The sequence below is a fragment of the Opisthocomus hoazin genome, chromosome 12 (assembly GCF_030867145.1).
Source record: "Opisthocomus hoazin isolate bOpiHoa1 chromosome 12, bOpiHoa1.hap1, whole genome shotgun sequence".
In the NCBI taxonomy this organism is placed as follows: Eukaryota; Metazoa; Chordata; class Aves; order Opisthocomiformes; family Opisthocomidae; genus Opisthocomus; species Opisthocomus hoazin.
The window spans coordinates 12,927,182-12,951,810 of NC_134425.1; the positions used below are offsets into that span (position 1 = coordinate 12,927,182).

Below are 24,629 nucleotides of genomic sequence, written 5' to 3' on the forward strand. Positions count from 1 at the left end.
TTTTCCATTTTGTGGAAATGATTGCAGATTACCAGCAGTACAAATTCCACTGACATTCCTGAACTACTAACACCAGCTATGCTGTGAAATAATGCTGTTTGAACTAAAATCAGAAAAGCATCAGACAGCCTTACAGAGTGGTTAATGTATCTAAAAGTAAATTTTACCATTAAATCATTTTAGAAAAACTAATCGGCTATAGCCATAGTTTTGAAATATTAATGCCTATTGTTCATTTCAAATAGCAGAAGATTAGATATTAGGGAAAATAAAAAATACATTTCTTTATAATATTTTAACAAGTCATATTTCCTGTTGCACTAAGTGTTTAGGTACAGCACTAGAAAAAGAAATGGAGCGGGAGAAAACCCCTTTGCCCTGATCCTCTGTCTGAAAGTACTTAGAACAGGTGAATCTGATGCTGTTTTGCCTAGTATTCTAGGGATGACACGTGAAATACAGTAATAGCTGGAAAGTATCATGCTACAGCATTCTTTACTACCTCCTTCTGCCAGGGACTAGAGCAATGCCAGTGTAAAAAGACAAAATCCTGTGTCATGAAGGAGCCACATCTGAGGGTTATTCAACATATTCTCACTGAAACAATGTATTAGTTTGGCAACCTCTCCGTAGATAATGAGATTTAATGTTTTAAGTTGTGAGTATACAGACAAACTAAAGAACTTCTAGATTGATATTAATCTCTGAAAATTGTATTATAAAATGTAAATAAAAATACCTCAAACTAGCAATCAGTAATACTATATTATTGTTACAATACTGTAACACTGGCTCTACACTTGCCAAAGCAGCAAAAGGATATTATATATCAATATTCTTGCTGCTTATTGTGTTCCAACTAGATTGCACTGCAGCGAAGCCTTAACTTTAATACCAAGTCACCCATACTCCAAACAGATGTTAAACATCTACAAACCACAGTGTACAGGAAATAGTTGAATGAAACTTTAAATTCCATTTCTTCATACTAATTACATTTGTGTTTTCTCTTGGATTGTCACGTTCAATACTGTAGAAAAAGCTATCGTGAACTAGAAACACAGGAGGACTCAAGTTCTGCCTAAGTAAATTTTGAGTCTAAACCTGCAATCCTTAGTTGCTGTTCAGCAGCCATGTGATGTGCTACAAGCATGTCAAATTTCTAGGTTATCTCTTTTTTTCAACTTTCAAAGTTTGTCAGGCGCGTGAAGTTTTGCTTTTGTGCAATAACATTTTAGTTTTGCCAGTTCTGAGTTTTTTTACCTAGCTAATATTAAGTCAGGTCAGTATTAATGGCGTTTCACTTTTTGAGTGGCTCATTGTGATGGCTCTTTTCCAAGTATGTCTGGAAGGGAATGCAGAAAAGAACAGTAGCACGGTGCATTAACTGTTCTGCAATAATTCTGACCGTGAATACTTGCCAAAGATATAGGACAAAGTGATTCAAATCCCACTGGTGCGTGGCAGGGTTCTAACCCGTTTTCTCCTAATTCCCAGGAGCGTTGCAATCATCAAGCATCATGCCAATGCAGGTCTGTCCCGATGAGCTGTGTCCAGTCCCACTGCTGCAAAGCCGCGCCGCACAGCAGCAAGCGTGGTGCCCTTCCCGTGGCAGATGCAGCCCTGCTCTGGGCTGGCCAGCACTAGCGAGGGGGGAAGGCGTCTGATAAGACATGTGCTTCACAGCAGATAAGGTGTCTTGGGGTACCAGCTGGACCACACACGGTCCGGGTAGATACGAGGGGGAAGTAACTTCTGGTGGGAGCTTGTCCGCTTTATGAAGCTGAAGGGAGCAAGGTATTTTAGCCCAGTGGAGAGGATGATACCAGGATGCCACATCTTACTACAGAGACTTTTTTCCTGGGTTTTGCATTACAGAAAATGTGAAAAAGCTGCACGATACAGCATTCTGTAGCATTGCATCTAAACCCATTTGTAGCTCCAGCTTTTTTTACTTCCAACATATTTGGCCCACGACCATAACAACAACAACAAAATGAAAAAAGATAGCCTGTTTATGTAAATGTAAACCGTGATAATACCAGCAGCGCATACTCTGGCGGTACTTTATCTCCTTGGCCAGCAACAGCAACTGAGTTAGACTGTTATTTTTCTGAAAAAGATTGGAAGGGAAGCTCCAGCAAGACCAAGAAATATGCTGTATATTTAAAATTAGGTTGCAAGATATGCTTTAGCTTATGTGATGGATAAGCAAGAGTCAATCACTTACCTGAAAAAAGCTGCATAAGGCTTTTGCTCCATTTAAATTACAGAAAAAATTCCCACTAGCTTCATTATGAATTTTGAGAGTGCAGTTCTGTCCTTCAGCATTGTCCTATCGTAACTGCATGCAGGCTTACAAGTATTTTGACTTAATAGTCTCATATTTCATCACTACATTTACTTTTATAAAAATTGTATTAACAGTATTAAAACTGTAATAACTTGACACAGGAGTCAGAAATGGCAGTAAAGTATTTCAAATATTTTTTGATTTAAACATGTTCCCATCTCTCTAAACACTGGTTCAATGTTTGAATTTTCCATATTCATACTTCATACAGGTCAAATAAAAGTGACTAAAGTGTTTAACAAAAAATGTTTATTACCAAAATACAATATTAAAGTCAATACGTGACAAACTCCCGTAAAGCAAAATAAATTATTCTAACATTGTACAGTATTTCAGAAGGTAGTTAAAGTACTACTACAGACTTTGCTTCATAGTTCCAAACAGTCGTCTATCAGGAACACAATCCTAGAGAGAGCTTAAGGCATGCAGCTTAATGTGCTGGATAATTTTATAAAATGAAAGTCATCCTATTTAATAAGATACAGTATCAGAATTAACTGCAGTCTTTACGTGTCAGTTTTCTAAATTTTTTATACTTTGGCTATAAAAGCAGTGCCATAGTGTTACAATACTTTTTCTTAAAAAAATACATGTACCCATGTCCATGAATATCAAATGCAAATGTAAATTTCTATTAAATATATCTTAACAAATGTTACTTTGAGCACCAACTGTACATTTTTTAAAATGATTAAATAAGTGCTTCTGAAAGAGGAAAATACAATAACTCTGACTGAATCTCACTATTTTTCCAGGTCAAGCATAAATTGGAAAGATGAAATATGCACCTATTTATCAGTATAGTCTAGTTTGAATGAAGTTTTCTCTTTAGTAGAAGTATAGGCATTTATAACAAAGCTGCAAGTTACAGTTTGCGTCACAGAATAAAATCTAATTTAAACAAACAGCAAGTGAATAGCTGATCATCTGATAGTGCTGTGACAGAAGATCCAAAAATATTTTAAAAGCTTAAAGAAAGGGGAACACCACAGCGTTGGTGACTTTGAAATGTGCTTAAAACCCCTCACATAACATGCAACCAAGCCAACCACACACTCTCTAAAGCAGATAACCTGAGGAATAATTTGCTTTCAGAAAAACTAAGTCTGTAATTACTTCATATGCAGAACTTCTGAGAAAGTCCATGGGAATTGTGAGTGGGTAACTAATGGCAAACAGCACGGAGACAGTTAAAAAAAAATCTCTCTGCATATGGGAAAGAATTATTTGTTGGCATTTGTTAGGATTGATAACGGTTTTTGGAGGCAACTAACTTTCTACTGTTTTATAGTAACGCATGGTCAAACAGAAAAAAGCAACAAGATGGCAAAAACCAATTGTGGGTAGATGCATCCTGCTTAGTAATCCGATTACAGTCAGTCCTGGTGCATTATACTTAGTGCTGCAAGTGTGGCTTGCACATACACCAAAACTGTTAATTTTGATTCACCATTACTTGCTTTTTAAGTCTTTGTTCACTGCCATCTCTTCTTAGCTTATGAATGCAAGTTTTCCACCTTTTTATCTTTCACTAGCTGAGCAACTTTAAAATAATTACCCCTTTACACAAAAATAACAATGTGGTAAAATATTGTTTCTGTGGATACTGACTAGTAGTTTAGCATTACTACAGATCTCGTTGTACCTTTAACTTTTTCAATAAATGCGATCTCTGAATGAGAGAACTGAGGTACACTCTAGATAATGTACTATTTTCACATGAATTCTATATTGAAGGTAAAATAATGCTGTCAGTAAGACAGTATGAATATCGCTTTAAGTCTACCATTTCTAATTGAATTTGAGATCATGTAAATAAATTACGTTTTTCAAATGTAAAATCCATCTGTAGGAATACGAAAAATAACTTTTAAATGAAAATAATGTATACTTACTTCACATATGTATTTAAAATATCTCAATTATCTGAAACAAAAATGCTTTGACATTATATCCTGACCAATTTTTAAAGTAAGATGTGTGTACTTTCTGCCATTCAATTTATAAACAAAATAGTAGATATTTCACCCAAAAGAACAACTCAAATTGAGGAAATAACTTGAAAACAAAAAATCATCAAATGTATCTGGAATCTTAGGGCCTTCACTCTGACCTTTAGACTTTATGCTGCTTCATGAAGTTGTAACAACACTTGTTGTTTTCCTGCTTGCCACTTTTAGTCAGCGAGAGCGCAATAGACCGTACACTACGTATGCCACCTTCTTAGATTTACAACTGTAGCTTATTTCTGCTAACAGAAATGTATAAATGAAGTAACCATGAAATACTGTTTTTCTAAGAGTAAATAATTAAAAGTAATGAGCTACTAAAAACCAGGTAACTGCATCAGAAACTAGGCATGCTTCTGTGCATCGGCCATTCATGAAAAGCAGAAATACATGCCCGAACTAGAAAGTTTAAATCTGGCTGCTAAAGGGTTTATTTGGAAGCGCTACTACTTCACTTGATTGAAGCATGTATTTCAGACAATTTAAGTGGCCAACTTTATTAATAACCTCAACAAAGTTGCCAGGTAATTAGCCAGTATGATAATATTCCAAACTGATACATAAATGAATGTCTTCTACTGCAAACTGCTGTTAAAAAAAAAACAAAAAACAAACAAAAAAACCCCACTGTAATTTTAGAAGCTAAAGGCTTTAAAAGGGAGAGATTTCTATGTTTTTATTAGAAAACAATCTAATCCCTAATTCCCTTTATGAATCCATATTATATGCACTAGTAAAATTTATTCTAGAAGTGACTGGATACTGTTCTTGCTTAAAATATTTGCTTTTTTTTAAATATGATTTTCTACAGGAAAATTACTCTATCTTTCAGTGAATTATTTCTACAGTTACAGCTCTGCCAGACAAATGGGAAATTCAGACAGCCAGCGGAATTTCAAAGAACTCCAAAGCATGTAGGCATTTTTCAAAATCCCACTTTTTACTCACCTACATCTTTAGGCATCTACATACGTTTAATCTACATCTCATTGTGGCAATAATTGTTAATATCTTGTTCTCATTCAAAAACATTGCTCATACATACTGCAAAATAATCACCACAAATTAAAAGTGACATATGATAAGCTTTTTTTTTTTTTTTAAATAGTTCTGCTGAATGTGTCAAGAAATCCATTAAGAAACAGCAGGTCGTTATTATAAAGGATCTTTTACACACTATCAATTTGAAAGATAGCAGTTTTTTAGTTAGGATCCAATCAGACTAATAGTTATTACCAAAATGCTTCTAGGCTCCTCAGCTCCTGCTGCTCTAAACCGACGGTCTGTTGCCAGCTTCAAAAAAGAGGGTAAAACAGTTCTTTGCTGAAACACTTGGAAAACAAAACAGAGGGAGGAAGAAGAAAGCTTTTTAATTGATACGAAGCTTTCATACCTTTGGGTTTTAACATACTGTACTAACCCATTATTAAAAGAAAAAAACCCCAACAATCCTACATTCTTTGCACCATATAGAGAAATAACAGGTTAAAATGGATTGTTCTATTCCCCATTCCCTATATCAATCTCTTAAATGATTCATCGGTCACTGGTTGAAATATTGTACTCCTACTGAAACAAGGACTCAGGATGGGAAATCAAGTTTTGCTTGCAATTCTTCTCTTTCGCAAGTTTCTCAGGTAAAAATTAGCAAAGAAAGAAAATATTCACTCTAGGAAACCTTTTCTTTAACTTGCTGCTTCACCTAGTTTGTGCCGTGGTCCTTATTTAGAATTATGTTTATGATTTCACCCTCATGTTCTTTCATATGATCCAGCAGATTTTCTTTGTTGGTAGACTCAAAACCACAAATGCAGCAGCAAAAGAGAAGAACACAGTATTCTGTGCCAAGATGGGGTAGAGTGGAGTTCTTTTCTAAACTGCATGAGGTATTCATCGAGTTAGGTTTTTCATTTTCATCAGAACCTGAAATTTCATTCGTAGTCTGGTTAATAGCCTCTGTAAAAGACACCAAGTTGTCTGAACTTCCTAGTACAGGTACTGTACTTTCATCTGTGCCTTCTAATAAGGTTTTGTCAGGAAGCTGTCCTTGAAACCTGAAATAATAACAAGAATGGAAACAAATATCAAAAGGTACAGTTGTTGCTTTTTTGACAGGAACTTTATTTTGGATCAGAGTTGGGTCCTTTGAAAATTCTCGATGATAGGGCTTGAAAGTAAATCAGACATACCTGCTGCTTTGCGAAATTGCATCATTAATAGCCTTGTTCACTTGTTCATAGTTATAATTTTGGTCACTTGCGTGTTTCCACATGTGGGACTTCAGGGATGGAGGATGGCTACACACATATCCACAGAGAGAACATCTAGGGAAAAAAAGTAGAGAAGGAAAAAGAGAAACATTTAGAAGTTAAATTTTAGTTTAGTAATTGACTAGTTCTTCCAAAAGGATGAGTAAACAGACACGTACATGTCAGTCCTCTTCTCAGTCCCCCTTTTCAGTTTCATAACTAGGTCAAGTTAGTTTGCAAAGTTTCATCCTGAAACGTACGACTATTTTTAGGGTCTGAGAATTTTAAAGTTTGCGTTTTCTGACTTCTTACACAACTGAATTAAAATCCTATCTGTTTGGCCTGTTTAAATACTGCAAAAATGCAATAGTCCTGATGACTGCAGAAACATGGAGTACATCGGTGTGGTATCTGGCATGCAGGTAGTGAGCTCTCTTTGCCGTTGCTCTGAACCAAGCAGGAGCTGTGTAATTAGCACTGATAATTTTAATTGAGCTAATAAAGTCTTTCCTGAGGTAGCATGTATTAGTTTATTTAAGGATCACGGAATTGTTGAAGTTGGAAGGGACCTCTTGAGATCACCTTCTCCAATCCGCCTGCTCAAGCACGATCAGCTACAGCAGGTTGCTGAGGACAGTGACCAGTCAGATTTGAATATATTTACAGATCGAGATTCAGATGGGTGACAATTTTGTCCATAGTTTTCCATCAGCTCAGGTACCACAAGATTAAATTTTCTATTTCCTTATAAAACACTGCCTTATTCAGTAAAGAACAAAACCTTGAAGAGTAAATCCTATTTACATAGAAATGTAACATATATTTATGGATGCAAATAACCCAAGACTGATCAAACCCATAGGACTTTTTCCATACATGAACACAGAGGAGTTTTTTACAAGTGTTTTCTAAGAGAATAAATTAGTCATCTCAGCATGAAGGGGATGAGCGATACTGCATGACATCACTCCAGAGCAGAACAGCACTCATGGTAAAGACGATGAGGCTCCTTTTTTGGACGAGGAAGCTACTTTGCTTAGCTACCTGCTACTCTGGAAGTCTTCAGTTTCTCAAATCACATGGAGAACAACAGGATCAATTGAAGGTGACCTTGTTCTAGTAATTTATAGCTAGGAATGCATCTCAGTTGTCAGTAAGACGTTTGCTGCTCAAGCAATGTGATCCCAATAAAAGCTACACTATGATGAGTCTGTGAAAATGACTACTACACTAGTACGTTTTTGTAAATTTTTAAGACCTTTTCAGAAATACAACCTGGAAACACAAGAAGGTCCACATAAAACCGTGTTATACACTACAGTTCAGTAAAGTTTCACCACTTCTCTTAATGACAGTAGGACATAGTCCTTAAATGCCTTGCAAATAATCATATACAGGAAACTATTTCTGCTCAGCAGAAGATTGTGGAGAACAGCAAAAATCTCTAAAGTTAGGTGAAGGCATGGTACATTACTTTGCCTATGGAGCAAGATAATTCTGTCCTGCTAGGGAACAACATTCATGTCCTTCTAGCTCACTTTTCTCTATTACTTGATTTGGAATGTACTATCCTATTTTTCTCTTCTGATTTGAAGCCTTATAAAGAAAATGGATGCTTTCTAATATAGGCAAGGTCACTCTCAGGTGAATCTTAGTATTTCTAATAAGGCTGTTACAAAATAATGGCATCATTAAAAATAAAATAAAAGGCAGAACTTGTAGTTAATTTATAGATAAAATTAGGCAAAAATAATTGTTTTGCAAAACACAAAGATCAACAAATAATCTTAATTCCATTCTACCTGCACAAGTATTCCACTAGTCGTCTTATATGTATGATTTTTCTGCACCACTAACACAGCTTGGTCAGTGGGTTGGTAACACAGTGAATGAAACAACAGTTCAGTGTTTGATTTTATTCCCTTTGAGTTATAGTCTCATTTTTTGAAGTATATTAGTTTACTCAGGTGATATACTAATCAGATTTACTTTGCTGAGAACAATATGATGAGACAAATGCTGTTGACTGCTTTAGCATACCGTTCAAATCAAAGACACAGAAACTCTACAGCTTTTAGCCTGATGCACTACGCTTTATGATCATATAGTTAATGTATAGTTACAGTATATGCAAGACATTCCCAGAGAAACAAAATTATTTACCGTTGAGTTTAGCAGTAGAACCCTTTCAATTCTATAGCATGATTTGCCCTACTGGTTAACCTATGTTGAATTATTAAACTTTACTGTTCAAGTGTATCCTAAATTGATCTACTGAGGAAACAATTATCTTGCAGCTTTTGATGCATGATTTCCTTGGGGACGCAGGGACCAAAGCGTGGAGGTTTTCAGTAATCTTCAGTAACACTAAGAGCACTCAGCAATACTGTATGAAGTATGACAGAGAGCAAACAGAACTTAATGCGACCAGGAACATTTTGGGGTAAAATGCAGTGGAAGGACTCTGGAGCTGTAGAAGCAGATTTTCTTGAGAAGAAACCCTTATGTGAATGTGCTTTATTTGGATTCTTTCTATTGCCTTTAAAATCTTCCACTAAGAAATGTTCAGAATATTCCTAATTTTCTTTCCCAGCTTTTATTTTTTGTTGCAAAGTAGTAGTAAAAAATTGCAAATATTTGCGCTTTCTTGTGTGTATATATATATGTGTGTATATATATATTATGAACAGACTATAAAGGACACACCTCACTTAAACATAATGACTTACTAATTCTTAACTATGGCAGTGTGATGCCAGTCTGGATTCTAACTAACATGTATAAGCAAAGGGTGCGCCTAGACTAGAACATTAAACAAAGCCAGAAAACATTCCTGGGTACTGGAATTTACCAGTCTATAATGTTAAATGTTACAAGTGCCCCTGGCATGGTTTTGGCACATGCATTCTCCCAAACAATTCCATGCATGCTTTGGTAATTAACATGGTCCAGAAGCTACTTGCGATAGGCAGTTTATATGCAACTACCCAGTTCTGGAAAGAAAAAGCTGAATACTGTACCAGAGGGAGATCATGGACATGTTTAATTAGTTAGCATAAACATCACCTGGGAATGCCACATCAAATCTCTGTGTCTCAAAAAAAAAAGCCACTGGAACAAAGAATGAATCTAGGAGGGAAAAGAATAGAATCTGAACTCTGCTTTGTATCTTAACATAACAAAATCACTACTATCACAGCTTTTTGCCAAATTAGAACTGTTACATACTTGTACTGTTCCATTAGCTGCACTGCCTGATGCTCCTGGGGGTGGCGCCTCATATGGCATTTCAAGCTATTCATATTTGTGGTGGCGAAGTCGCATACTCGACATCTAAAGAGACAACAAGAAGTAAACTAATCTGACAATTAAGTGCTAACACTACTCCAGAAATAAAAATCTATGAGAAAGCAAAGGTATCTCAAAAGACTGCAGTTAAAGACTAACAATATTTACAGAAGTCCAAGTGATGACATTAACTTTCAATTTTTGGACCGTTAAGAATCTTGTGCAGCCCAAAAAAGCCACCATCTTTGAGGAAGAATCATGGGGCATATGGACTATATTCCTTTCTGACATCTATCTTGTGCAACTCTACTGTAGTTGGTAAGCATCACAAAGTATAAGGGAGATGTGGATGCACCTGAGTGGATGCAGCCCTGACACAAGTTGCTTGGCTACGTTATGCAGAGGCAGAACAGGACCATAAGAGCTATAGGGGACACAGTGTACTTAGAAGTGAGTCTTGTTTCTCAAGGATACGTGTTCTACTTAATGCAACAGCCATTTTTCTCATGACATTTTAAATGCCAAACTATCTATTCAGTAATAAAACATCTACATTTCAGAGCATTATACCTGAAATAGAAGTCAGGGACAAGATCAACACATTTAGATTCAGTACACTAAGACAAGTGTGTCACATCATGCTGTCTAAATTTTTTTTTTTTTTTACTTCCATCACAGTATCTTTGTATAAAAACAATACATAAACTGGTCTGGATCTAGATTTAGATCCATGGATTTAGATCCCAAATGATTACACAAAATACTGTGCTATTCATAAATATCAATATATTACCACACAAGCTTCCTGTATATAACATATTGTAAAAGAAGCCATCAAGCTCAGCTAAAACTGCGTATTTGTTAGGATTTAGTTGTTTCTTTTTTTGAAATGGTAAAATGTCCAATATTTACTACATCTGGTCTATAGTGTGAACAGTTTGAGACTGCAGGACGCTTAACTTGAGATTACTTACTTTATTTTTGAAAGGACTTAATTGTGCAGTATTAATATCCAGAAGATATAAAATCTACAAAAATGCATCATTGGAGGCTACAGAGTTTAATTTCCAGCATTTTTTGTCAAACAAATAATAAAATATGTTTACAGCTATACAAATGGCAGCAATAGTGTAGGTTGCTATCTGATACTAAAAAAGGCTTGAGGAATACATGTTTCAGAAGCAAAAATACCATAAATACTCGGTCTTTATGGTTTTTAGGCTGTGGCTTAAGTATACTACCAACTCTGCAGATTTGTCGAAGGGGTTTATGAAAAAATACTAAAAAAAGCAAGCCAGATTTGTAGGCTTAAATTTAGTATGCAGCAGTCTATATCACCAGTGGAAAATTTTCAAGGATTCCTAAATCAAACAGGCTGGTTGGTATCAATGCAGAAAACTACCACATACAAGACACTCTACAGTATCTGCTGTTCCAACCCCACTAAGTACAAATAACAGCAATAGGGAAGATTCTGAGGATTAAAAAAAATAATTATTTGTATTCCACATTTGCTGTCTGAGCAAAAATCTTGCAAATTTTTGCTAGTGTTATGCGATATCATTATAATGCACAAATCAAAATACAACACGTCTTCTGGGTTTGTTTATCAAAAAGAGAAAGTCCCTGGCTGAGCTCAGCATTTCAAGGTGTTGAGTTTCCAGAATTTGTATTAAAAAGATAGAAGTTTATTAGCTCAAAAATCCTCTTAACTCAGATCTATTTTCTAGCCACTAGAGAGGGACAGAGATCCACACTGAATGAGCACAGATTGAATTTGCAGGAATTTATGCAGCGACCAATCGCAAAATGCATGATTTATTTTTCTGCTGGGGACCTGAGCTATAGTATTATATGTGATTTTAGATATCAAAGTTTCTATATAAATCCATATAACATCCTTGTAGGAAAGTTATAAAATCTGATCCTAAGTGAGTGTGTTAACATTGTTTGAAACCTGTGAAAAGGACTGGCAACAAGACAAAGGGCAAAGTTTTGCCACGCTCTGTAGAAGCCGATGTGAAAAGTGGCAGTATGACAATGGAGAACACTTTGCAATAAAGCAAATCCAAAATGAACTTCAGTGTGCAAGGAGTTCAAGAAATATATTATTACTATTGGCCAAAGTTCAATATTACAATGTAATTATTTGCCTTTCCACATCTGAATGCTTCAAACTGAAAACAAGCAGTAGACTGCTACAGCAAAAGATGCATCCTGGAAAAGTCAGCAAATCTTAATTACATAGTTTGAGTCAACCAGCAAGTGTGGCTCCTTCAAATCTGCAGTAAAATTATGTAATTGAAAGTCTTTAACAGTATCTCAAAATTGCATGAGCAATTAATTAATCTTTTTAGTTAAAACAAGTAAACCAAACATGTGGCATTAGCCAGCAATAATTGAGACACTTACCTATATGGCTTATCAGAGTTATGAATTCGTCTGTGATTTCGTACACCAACGTAAGTTGTGCTTGTGTAGTCACATACATCACATCTGTACAGTTTCTGAACTGAAGCCTTATTTCCTGTATGAAACATGCCCCATTATTTTAGAGAGTTGCATTCAGCTTTGTAAGGAGTTCTCAGATGGTCATTTCAGCACAATTCAATTATGAAACATGAATTAACATTTTAAAGTAATACTTTTAAACATCTGTAAATATTTAATACTTTTAAAGTACCTGGAGCAAACTGGCAATGGACATAGAGATAATAAAGGTATAGTTTATTTACCATGCTGTTCTGCATTTGCCCTATTTATTGAAATTATTAAAATTTTAGGAAAACACATTCTTTCTCTCTACGCGGACACTTCCCTTCTTCTTGCAGTTGGGTTAAAATCCTGTGTTACATCAAAAGGTGATAAATGTGGGAACTGCTGAACCCAGCAGTTTCACTGCTTTGCAGAATGAATCAAACCAAAGGAAAACATAGGTATTGAGAAAGGACAAGTTTCCGGCTGGCAAATGTGGAAAAGAAAAGCAAAAGGCCTCCTGAAGCATCAAAATCCTCTTTATTATCACGTACACTCACACTTTCAGAAGGATCTGAGATGATAAAAAAACCAGATACTGACCAGATGTGTTAAGAAATAATTTGGAACTTCTCCAAATTACTAAAACGCAATTGTAACAAAAACCATTATTTCTTCCAGAATGTAAGAGACTCTTGAAAAATTAATGGTTACAGAGACAAAGGCTAATGACTAATTTAACATAGGAAAATGTGTGCCCGCAAATGTACACTTTGAATTTTTTTGAGATGCAAGTGGGTGGACTTAAACAGCCCTATTCCTGCTCCCTCACTGAATAACGGAACTGATTTGGGCTAAAATATTAACATTTCAAAGAGGGATGGTATTTTTTATGCAGGTCGTATTCCCATTCCAGCCTATCACGCAGTCTTCATGCACTCCCCCAATGAGGGAAGAGCAGAAACATGAAGTAACACCAAGGCTGGAGCTGTTTCAACCAGCACTACCACCAAAAGCAACATCAAACTAAAATAAATTGTTTTCTTTCTGCATCTAACCTCTTCACTAGCCTAAGTAATTCTACTTTTTTTTTTTCCCCCCCCAAAGTGCAAGTAAGGTGCTCAAGTTCATTTTATCTTTACACCAAATTCTTATTAGCTGGCTGAACAGTCAAGCCATCACTCTCAGTTACGTACACGGACTTTGAAGAAACTCTGATAGAGATCCTTGGAGAATTTCTCCGGTGGGTGAAGATCATTACTGCAGTACATCCCCAGACCAAAACAAATACACAATTCAATTAATAATGTGTGGGAGACAAAGAAAAGCTCAAATCTTGCTAGAACAGACTTCAGAAACTTTTCATGCTCATATGAAACATGTCTCCAGTGCAAACAAATCATCAGTTCGTGCTGTGAGGGGGTTTACTACTAGTAGAATACACCAGAAGATCCTAAGTGGAATAGAAAAAGGTGTATTAGCTGGATGGTTTTTAGTAGATACTGCCTTAAGAATTCTGAAAATACCAGCAGGTGATCTACCTCCCAGGCCTCCCAGCTCGTCCCCAAACCAAAAATAACTCCCCTCCCTGAAAAACCTGAGATCTAATTTCCCAAATGGGATCTCTCTGTTCTGAATCCTGAAGAAGAATTCTGTTAAAGGCTTTACAAGGTCAGGAGCACTGAAGGTCCACATCACACTGAGAGGAGGGTCTGTCTGCTGCTGTTCAACTTGCAGTTTGAAAAGACAGACAGGCTTGAAATCTGAAATAAGTGACTGACCAAAAAGATGAAAAGTAGACTTTTTAGACGCATCTCTGCTAGGTCCAAATACAATGAACTTCTTTACAGTTTGGAGTAATAAAAACTGATCGAAACCTCCTCCTTTATCACCTCCTGCATTCCAATTCTTTTTAGCTAAAGAAGCGAGGAATGAGACACAAGAAGATGGATCTCAGGAGGAATTGTAAAGTTTATTTTGAAACCAGAAGTTCCATCTCCCGAGTCCAAAATACTGAATAGATTTTGTAGAGATAATTTTGTTCTGGAGTTTCCTCTTGATGATGCTGGACTCCAGTAACCCAGACTGAATCATTTCATTGTCAAAGCGACAATTAGGAATCTTTACGGTAAAACTCTTTTAAGGAGACATCGCAGAATAAACCAGTAGAATGAGTCATCTGAAACGGAAGTTCAACTTTTCACTTGGATTTTTTTTTTCCACAAGTGGGCACTGAATTATGTCAAAAAAAGTTTTAGATATATTATTCTGAGGGAATACAGCTAGCTTAAACAGTAAGTGAAAATTACCCCTAATTAAATTTTCACTCCAAAATCCAGCACTTTTGTTTCAAGATGCAAAGTAATTAGGTTGGCCTGATAACCCCAGAGGGTTATTCTGAAGAAGATATAGTATGTCATATAAAATAAAACAGCAACCTGAATACAAAAAAGTCTGAAATAAAATTTGAGTAATTCTGTGTGTACCAAGATAACAGAAAAATTATTTTATACTTTGTACTTTAAAACACGACAAAGTGCTCACACTTTCATCATTTTTACAGAAAATAATATGGAAGTAATGCATAACATGCACTCTTTGCAATTCAACCTTAAAGCAAAACATATCAGATTTTTTCCTACTATATGCTCACTTCTTTTTTTTCTTTAATGCAAATTATCAAAGCAATCTTAATTATATACTTGGAGACTCTGGATTTTATATGTCTACAGTTGTGCTTTTATGAATGCACGTTGATGCAGAAGACCTCAACTGAATACAAAGACACTTACTGGGCTGCAGATCTATGGGAGAGCAGGGATAGTGTGAAGGTTGAGCTATTGCATGCTCTACTTCAATGGATTTTCCATCTTAAATTCTGCAGCTTTAGAATAAACTGATTCCAAATCTATTTTCTGTTACGAATTTGGTATTTTATTGGGCAAGCAGCTTAAAAGAAACAGTATCTAACGAGATTTTTAAGCATTATGCAAACATATTATCTATTGCACAGTTATAAGTGGCTAACCACCCAGCAGCACACGCTTAGGAGCAATTATTTATACCAATCACTACTTTATATTTATTCCTTCGACAAAATGCACATAAATGATAATACGTCACATAATTTCTGGCTGTAGCGAAATAGCAGTTGTGTCCCGCACCCCCTCCACTGGATTGTGGGTTTGGGGCCTTTTTTGCTGTCTGGATGGAGGGTATCAGGCCTCTTAAAAGTGAGCATGGAAATGACAGATCTTTGTTCTAGCGGCAGTAACAGGTGCTCCTGTATTGCTGCTTATTACCCTATTCCTTCATTATTAGACATTTACAATCCGACCATATCCAGTGTCATAATGCTCCCTTTTAATTTATTGTACAACCATGATGAATAAAGAGACTTTTAGGACTAACTATTTCACAAACAAGAAATGAAACTGTTCCAGCTCAGGCATCTTTCACATAAACAGATGCTATGCCATAAACTTCTTTGTTTTGTGTTGCTTTATAGGGATGACATCTGTTTGACAAGAGATTGCTGTACTGCAGTGGTGTTGCAATTTGATTATAAATTGGTTCTGAAATAATTTAAGCATTCCACGGTATGAGTTAATAAAAGTTTAAAAGGAGAACTGTTTTCATTCAAGCCACATTACTAAATTTCGTGTGGGGTAAACAATCGATTAAAGTGCATGTCTGTAACATTTTTATAAGATAATAATGAACAAAAAATATATATTAAAAAAAATCTCTAAAGTAATTAAATTGAAAGCAGGCATTTTTCTTGAACAGGGGCTCCTCTAATGGGAGTTAAGTTACCAGATCAGGATACAAACTCTAAAAGCTCCTTATTAAAGCATATTATTTTTGAAAGCAGATAGGCATCTTGATTTTCAGTCACCTTAACAGGACTTCAGCTCAAAAGCTACAGTATTCCCCAAAATCTGACATGTTTCAGGAGCTGCAAGGTAGTTATTCCTGTATCATGACACATTTAAAAATACTGGTTTAAAACAAATAAAAGATTGACAGAAGTAATAGTCCAAGCTGTAGTCACAGATACTTCCAACCAGCTAAACTAACAATATTTTATTTCCTATCACTTCCATTAAAACATTTATACTATTTCTTCTGAAAGAAAAAACCCCCAAACCTACTTAACAGGGATTGTTCCCACTACCAGCAGACCCTCTCCAGCCTTTCTTCTCTCTCCCCCTGACTCCAGATGGCTAGCTCAGGCTTAGGTCTTAGGGAGGTCGTAAGCACTACAGATCAGTTTCCTGAATTTAAATGCCTTCTGCATTGATGAGAGCAAAAAGGAGTCGGGAAGGGTCATTTTACCTGAGGGTGATGAAGTAATTAACTTTCACATTTCTAGCTTGTATACTGAAAGCCAGAAAAAGAGGCAGCATGTGCTAACAGAAGTCAAGAGTTAAGGATCTCATTTTATTCTGACCTGTACCATGTTGCTTTGGACAACTCATTAATGGCTTAAGCCATCCACCCTGGCTCATGCTGGCAAGAACCATTTTTCACAAGTAGTTGCATCAGTTTCAGTGATTACTTTCACACTCACTGATCAGCTGTAGAGGTGAGAATAGAACCCAGAAATTTCAACTCCAATCTAAGTACTATTATAGTGCACATTTTGTTATCTGAACAAACAGGAGACCATCGTTAGGACAGGAGAGAATTATGTGCACAAAAGGGAAATATACTTCAGCCAACAGTTTTCCAGAGGTGATATAAATACCAGTATTTTTCCACGGTGCTCTACAATTGCAAAATACTAGTAATTACACTGTTGCCTTCAGAATAAAAATGCTGTAAATGTTTTCATGAACTTTAACTCACCAGAGAAGAGGATGCATTCAAGTTGCAATAATAAATATTGGGCCTCCAGCATACTCAAAGGAGTTTAAGACCACATTTTCTCCTAAATTTCAGAATTTTGCTATTTTTTCCCCCTATTTCACTACTTTAACACATCACGGGTTTGGGTTTTGTTGTTGTTGTTTTTAAAACACACACTATTAAATTATAAGCACAGTTAAACAAACATTTAGAAAATGAATACCTACTGTTTCCCTGGCAACTGTTATAGATACAGGTTGCATTTTTAGAACGCCTTACGTTTGCCTCTCTAGGGCTAAAACAAATGATTCATTTTGGACATTACCATAACTAAACAGAAAATTCTAAATACAGAATGGACGGTATTGTATGTATATGCTGACAGCAAACTACATTACCACAGTGAGTTTAAAAAAGGCTTTCTTTTGTTTACTGTAAGTTATTTGGAAAATACTGTAGCTGCTGAAGGAAGCAAAAAAAGATTTTTTCCTTAAAAATTTAAAGTAATACTGCATACCAGTTGTTTTTCATAAGAAGAAATACCAAGTCCAATTACAGGGGCTAAAAATGTCTTGCCTACCAATAAACATCAGTAAGGTATCCCAAAACTGACTATGGTAAGTTTCGCACACTGAAAAGAACATACATTTAAGGTTATGAACAGGCATGAAAACATTTCAGCATGAACGAGATCTTAAAACCAGTTTTATACAAATACACCAAACAGGAGTAATGTTATCAGTGACTTTTTGTACTTTCAAGTGTAAATATAAACAGTACCTTCTCTTTCATCTACTTCGCTGGAAACTACCAATTTGTTAGATGTAGCTGTTGAAAAGATATCTGGAAGACTGTGTTGTTCTCTTTCATGATTTCGCAGTTGGCTCTGAAAAAGCAATTTCCCACTTTTAAATATACACTACAAGCATACACTGGTCACTTCAAATACTGCAGTAATTTGTGACACTGTTACTCCAGTTTTAATGACAACTGTTACAAAATGTATGTTAACATGTATGGAGTTTATCCCTCAGGTAATTTTACTAGAAACAAAAAACAGTAAACGACATTAATTAATAACATACAGGATTGATGAGAGCAACTGAGAGGATTATATGAATTGCGTTTATTTACAAAATAAATTTCCTTCTTCCCCCATTCCCACAGACAAATGGCAAACAGGGCCTCCTCCCCAATTATTATGCTCCAAAAACAATATTAGATTAGAGGCTAGAGGATGGCTTGTATGAAATTTGACTCAATTTTCGTATTGCCTAGTGACTTAAGAATATGTTATTCCTGTTTCTACTTGCTTGGAGAGGAGAGGGGACAGTGAGCCTTTTGCTACCCTACCTGTACATTTTTTCAAACTAGGACTAAACAACAGTAAATATGGGGAAATATCCACTACCATTGCCTACAAGGGTTCCATTTGTACAGCTAGATACTGATGCTACCTATTCTATATTGCTGAGTACTGAACTGAACACATAGGAACACATTCACCAGCACTAATGCTTAAATTAGCGATTATAAAAATGGCAGAAGTACATTATTCTGCTCTGGTGTGTAGTCTTTCAGATCTAAGTTCAACTAGCAGGCATGTTTGAGCATTCTTTTAAAGTTTCAACTATTAAGTTCTCTGGTCTTTCTGTTTCTTCCTGTAGTTGCTATGCGTGGGCAGAAAAACAACATGATATTACTACATCCATAAGATGGCTCTCAGGAAAATAACTGATGTAAGGAAGCAAGCTGAATTCAGTGGGTAAAGCAGAATAATTATAGCTGAATTGTATATTCGGAAAGTGCTGCTGGCAATAATCCCCAATTGTAATGACTATGAAGCCAGGATGTCAGACTGAATTAAGTTAGAAAGAGGGATCACCAGTTATTAAAAAAGTAGAAAAATAGGTTATTTAGCTATTATAAACAGGTACAGGAAAGAACTTTACCTTATAATGAAAGGATTCTTCACATTGCTTGCACTGATACATTCTTGTTTTGCAGTGGTTGATCATGTGGCTCTCTAAATCCTTACTGTTGTCAGCAATGTGTTCACAGATAGGACACTGGTACGGCTGCCTCTGACGATGGACTCTCAAGTGTTGTTTTATGTAGCCCTTATTACCACTGCTATAATGGCAGAGGCGACAGCGGTAAGGTCGATCCACATTAGGTATATATTCTACTAGGTTATTTCCAGGAATGTTTGCACCATTTGCATTTTGGCATTGTGCGTTGTCTTGTAATTCTTTCAAAATGTCATCATCAGAAGCATTCTGATCTGTCCTCTCCTTCAGTTTTTCAATGACAGTGAGTAGCGACGTACTGATGCCCATTTTAATTGGTGCTTCTGATAACTCCGGCCTTTCTTTCTGTATCTCAACTATTGCACATTCACTTTGGTTTAAGCCACTAAGCTCCTCTGAAGCATTCTTAAGTGAGGATACCACTTTAGAATGAGCCATGTATGGGCTGTCAGCTTCTCCCTGTCCTGCACTTGCATCCGTGGCATCTTCTGCAGTCCGAGTCCTGAAGCTAGACTTTGTTAGTTCTGCAGCTCTGATAGGCATTGTAACAAGAGCTTCTGCAGCTAATGAGTGTAGTCGTAAAGACTCCGAATTTGTCCTTCTTCGTGCAGGAGGCACGTTTTCATCAGTTGTTATGTTTTTATTAGAGCTTAATTCATTATCTTTCTTCTCGGTATTATTCCATCCTATTATTACTTCTTGAATTTCATCTGGACGATAAACTTCATCAGGTTCTTCACAGGTAACATGGGACTCCTCTGAGATTAGTTTTTTTTCTGTTTCAATGTCAGTGTTCATCAAGAAAGGCTTTTGTAAGACACTCTCTTCAGCACCTGGCAAACGCTCCACTATTACATTAACGTGACCCTTTTTATTTGGACTACAATTGATGATTTTCTGTGCTGACGAAAGTAGGCTATCAGTTATCATATTATCCTGTTCTGTATCTGACACAGTCTCCTCTAAAACCTCCGTAGTAGGAGAATGCACTACAGACTGATTGAACATCTCTTCCTCTTTTACATTTGTTCCTACTGGCGATTTACATGACAGTTGCTCAGAATTGCAAATCTGAAGTTGAAGAGAAGGTTCACTATGGATATCAAGTTCATTGTTTTCCAAAGAAAGAACCACCGTATCCACGCTATGAGGTGTGTGAGTTACAACCGTCTCTGACAAGGTGGTAGTTTCACTTTCTTCCTCAAAGATAGGATAGGAGCAATCAACCTCACCCGCGTGTTTCCAAGCGTGTGTTTTCAACATTCTTTGCTGACCACAGGTGTACCGACAAATTAAACACCGGTACATGCCATACTGCTCGTAAGTATACCATTTTCTCCTACCCATTTCAGGCATATGAGTAGACTGAATTATATCTTTACATTCCAGATTTCCTGTCTGATCAGTCCCTGATTTGACACTTCCGTCCACTGGCCCTTGCAAAAATGAACTTGTGACATTTACACATTGCTGCGCTTTAGTCTGGATGCTATTTTTACCATCATTCTCATGGTAATTTTGAAAGTGGGATTCAAGTTCTTCTTGGCTTTTGGAAGCAAAATGACATTCCGAGCACACTAATATCACTTCATTTTTCTGCCCATGTTGTTTTATATGTTCTTGTAGCATTAAGAGAGAAGGTGATAGAAACTTACACAGACTACACTGGTAGCATGTCACCTTTTTTTTGCTTTGTGGAAGACATTCAGTCACAAAATAATCTGCTTGTAACCCTTCAGGTTTTTTCGTAGCAATAACAGATAGCTCAATTGCTTTAGCCGGGATTTCACAAAGATCGCCTGCGTCAAAGGACTGTGCAGAAGCATCAGGATGGGAACGTTTTTTCCCTATTAAAAGGCATCTTTGTGACTTCTCACTTTCAACTATTTTGCTTAGTTTCTGGATGACATGGATTAGTGGATCAGTTTTACATTTTCTCTGATCTTCGCTATTCTGCAGTGTTGGGCCAATGACTGTTTCAGAAATCAGCACAGCTTCCTGTTCCCCAATATTTGGCATCAATACTGCAACACTGCTTCCTTCTTCCATAATACCTAGGGGAAAAGTTTTTATAAGAAATTAACATTTATACATGCACAGTAATAAAAATATGACCCAGCACTATTTAGATTTCTCCCTCCACTAAATACGGAAGCCTAATGCCACTAACGTAATGTAAACTTTCAGAATGGCTATAATAAATAGCCAAAGATTTTGAGGACATTTAGTGGATAGCGTAGATGCTATTCAATACAGCTGGACAGAATAATTCCAGGAGAGCCTGTAACAGCCTGCCTCCGAGTTGTACAAGGGCGAGATAAATAATTTTCAAGTATAGGTTGATTAGCATTGTTACAGCTATTGGCTTTTTCTTTACAAGGACTACACATTTGAATGCACTTAAATACACCAATCAATAGTAACTGGCATATTTATGTTTAAAAGCCACAATATAATATGAAAATGTATTCCTGACATACTTAACTCTGATACACTGATGTCTCCTAAAGCAAACACCACTTTGGAACACTATGATTTACAAAAATAAGCATTTTTTTCCCCTTGAAATGTTAGGAAAGTAAACTAATTCTGGTATTTACTTTCATTAGTCATTTTTCTATGACTATATTAAAGATCACTCAAATGTCAAATCATACTTCTTATTATAAATGTAATTTTCTGGAAAAGCTACTAATTGTAGCTTTTTCTGCAATGTCTTAATTGCAGGGAAAATCAATTGGTACTGAAGTTATAAAGAGTTATTTTTTTCTATTTTGAGGGAATGCTAAAGGCAATAACTACTTCCACTTACACTTCCTTTAAACATATCTAACCATAAACCACAGGCAATAATGTGGTACTGTTAGAGGTTAAATGAGAAGCCAATATGTACAAATTTACATGCAAACATACTCTGTGATGTGGGCAAAGCTACGGGGTGAGAGGTGGAGGAGCCGGACAAAAAATCTTACAGTGAAATTTACTTCTGAAAAAATGTCTAAAAATAACCTGTTCAAGTTCCACTATACATACACACATATATTTTATATATAACATCTGTTTTTGTATACTACATATAAAATTTAGAACATAAAGAGATATCAGATATTTCTCTTATCAGTCATCCTTGTAAACGTATCCCAAGTTCTTTTATGTGGATTTTTTTTTTTTCCCCAAGAAAGATACACAGGCTAAACCAGAACTGGTCCTAAAGGCCCATAAAATCCACTCTTTTCTACTTCGGGATTCAGTATACAGCAATATAATGAACCGACATATAAGAGTGGGTTCTGTGGTGCCCCTTCTCACTACAAAATATTCTGGGCAGAACTACTCAAGTTACATTTATTTGCCATTCAACTTACAATTCAGGTTACCATCAAAACTATCAATATAAGAAATGTTAGTATCATTCACTATTAAACTGAAACATCCAAGTATTTAACTTCTTCAATATACGACAGTAGATGTCTTGATGTGCATTTTCTGCTTCTACTTCTCTTGTGTTTGGCACAGTATATTGAATGACTAGCTCTTGTCTGTGTGGCTAGAAAAAATTATACCCCTTTCAGATAGTATCTCCAACTATATATTAGCTTAAAATAAGTTTAATGTTATTATTTGAAAACCATCCTATTCAGTTATACAAAAATACTTTGCTGTTTGTTTCATACTGGCTGTCATATGTTTAAAAACCATTATGAAAAGTAAACAAATGTGCATTTTTTCCCTGAAAGCAGATTTAACATTACATGAAGTGCTCAAAGGAATAATGTCTGCTTGAAATATTTGCAATTTGAGAAGGAATTAAGGAAAACTGTAAGCCCGTGGTGCTACTTTACGTTATACTCGGTACTTTTAAAACTTTGTAAGTAATGCTAAATAGGCAAATATTGCCCCTACCTGTTTCATCTGAAAGCAGCATAGAAACTAAGGGGAAAGATCCTAGACAGACTATAAAAGAAATATGCTGCCACATACTATTGCTATGTCAAAACTGAAAACAGAGAGAGTAACCTTCGGATGCGTTGATCTGGGATGCTTGCAGCTGATGGGTAACTGTGGTATTTGTGTTCTGCCATTCTTTGTTCAGAGTAAGTTTAATGCTTACTGCTGCAGACTTTGGTTTTCAGAGGGATGATAAGAATTGCACACCAATACCTGGATTTTAATAACGACATCGCTTTCGCTAAGAACAAAGATGATGCAGTCTCTCATGGCACCGCACTTCAGTGAGCGAAACAGCTCTGCCAGCACGTACCCTCACACGACCGGCACAGTAATTAACACGGGGGCCGGGGAGGGCAGGGGGTCCCGAAGGGGAAGATCCAGGCCGGAGGAAAACGCCCCTGGGCCGGAGCTGCCGGCTCCACGCGTGCCAACCGCCCACTCGAGCGGCGCGGCGGAGAACGGCTGAGATGCCTCCGGGCCCGGGAAAAGCCGAGCGCCCTTCGCACAACGCCTGCGCGGCTCCCCGGGGCAGGGCAACCCCATCAGCGGGAGCTCTGCGCTGCGGCCGCCGCCCCTGCCCCCCGCGGGGTCCCTGCCCTGCCCTCCGCGCTCCCCGCCGGCCGCCCCCGCTCCCCGCCGGCCCGCCGCGGAGGCGATGCGGCCAGGAGGGGAGGAAGGCGGCCGCGGCCTGGGCGCGGCCCGGGGAAGGCTCCACCGGGAACCGCAGTCGCCCGCGGCTCCGCACATGGGCTGCAGCGCGTCGCCGCGGGGCCGGCCCGCCCGCCCGCCGCCGCGCCCCGCATCCTTCCTACCCGCCGGCCCGCCCCGGCGGGGCCGAGGGCCGCCGGCCGCCCTGCTTCCACCCCCCAGTAACGAAGGAGGAAAAAAAGAAATTTGTTCCTCACCCCCGGCCACCGCTTCAAGATGGCGACGATGGAGACCGTATCACGTGACCGGCGGGCTCGGGTCAGGTGACCGGCGGGTGGGCGCTGCCGCCGCGCCACCGCCCCCTCGCCGTTGCCCCGGAGACGGGCGCGGGCCCTGCCGTGGCCGCCCGGTCCCAGCGCGGTGCCCGCCGCGGCAGACGCGGAGCCCGGCCGGCCGGGCTGCCGCGGGGCTCGCGCGCCACATCGGCACCGACCCCTTCCCCTCCGCCCTGGCCGCGGCCCGGGGGCGGGGTGGGGCCGTGTCGCGGCGCGGTGCTCCGCCGGCCCTCCCGCAACACCGCTGCCACCGGGCTCTTCCACGGGCGATACGGCCGCAGGCGGTTCCGTCGGTCACGTTGATCAACTTAATTTAAATCTCCGCGCAGCGTCGAGCCCCCCCAGTAGCGCGCAGCCGGGGCCGGTGGCCCCGCGGAGCCGCGCCGGGGGCTTCATTCGAGGCCCCGAGCCCCGCGGCGTTCCCCTGGCCGCTCCCGCGC

The 24,629-nt window shown here is 38.0% G+C and overlaps 1 protein-coding gene across 6 annotated transcripts; it reads right to left on the reverse strand.

Annotated features, from left to right (window-relative positions):
- Window positions 1-2,587: 2,587 nt before the first annotated feature.
- ZNF507 (zinc finger protein 507) lies at window positions 2,588-24,150 on the reverse strand. Of its 6 annotated transcripts, none has more exons than XM_075433639.1 (7): window positions 24,112-24,150; window positions 19,178-21,309; window positions 18,006-18,111; window positions 12,312-12,426; window positions 9,840-9,944; window positions 6,552-6,686; window positions 2,588-6,416 (listed from the first exon to the last, which is right to left on the reverse strand). In XM_075433639.1, the coding sequence occupies exons 2-7, from the start codon at window positions 21,302-21,304 to the stop codon at window positions 6,065-6,067; spliced, it is 2,940 nt and encodes a 979-aa protein (XP_075289754.1). In that variant the 5' UTR covers window positions 21,305-21,309; window positions 24,112-24,150; the 3' UTR covers window positions 2,588-6,064. The 6 variants fall into 6 exon arrangements, with proteins under 6 accessions (XP_075289754.1, XP_075289756.1, XP_075289755.1 ...); XM_075433641.1 differs by lacking the exon at window positions 24,112-24,150 and adding an exon at window positions 23,417-23,510; XM_075433640.1 differs by lacking the exon at window positions 24,112-24,150 and adding an exon at window positions 23,273-23,334.
- Between the last annotated feature and the right edge of the window lie 479 nt (window positions 24,151-24,629).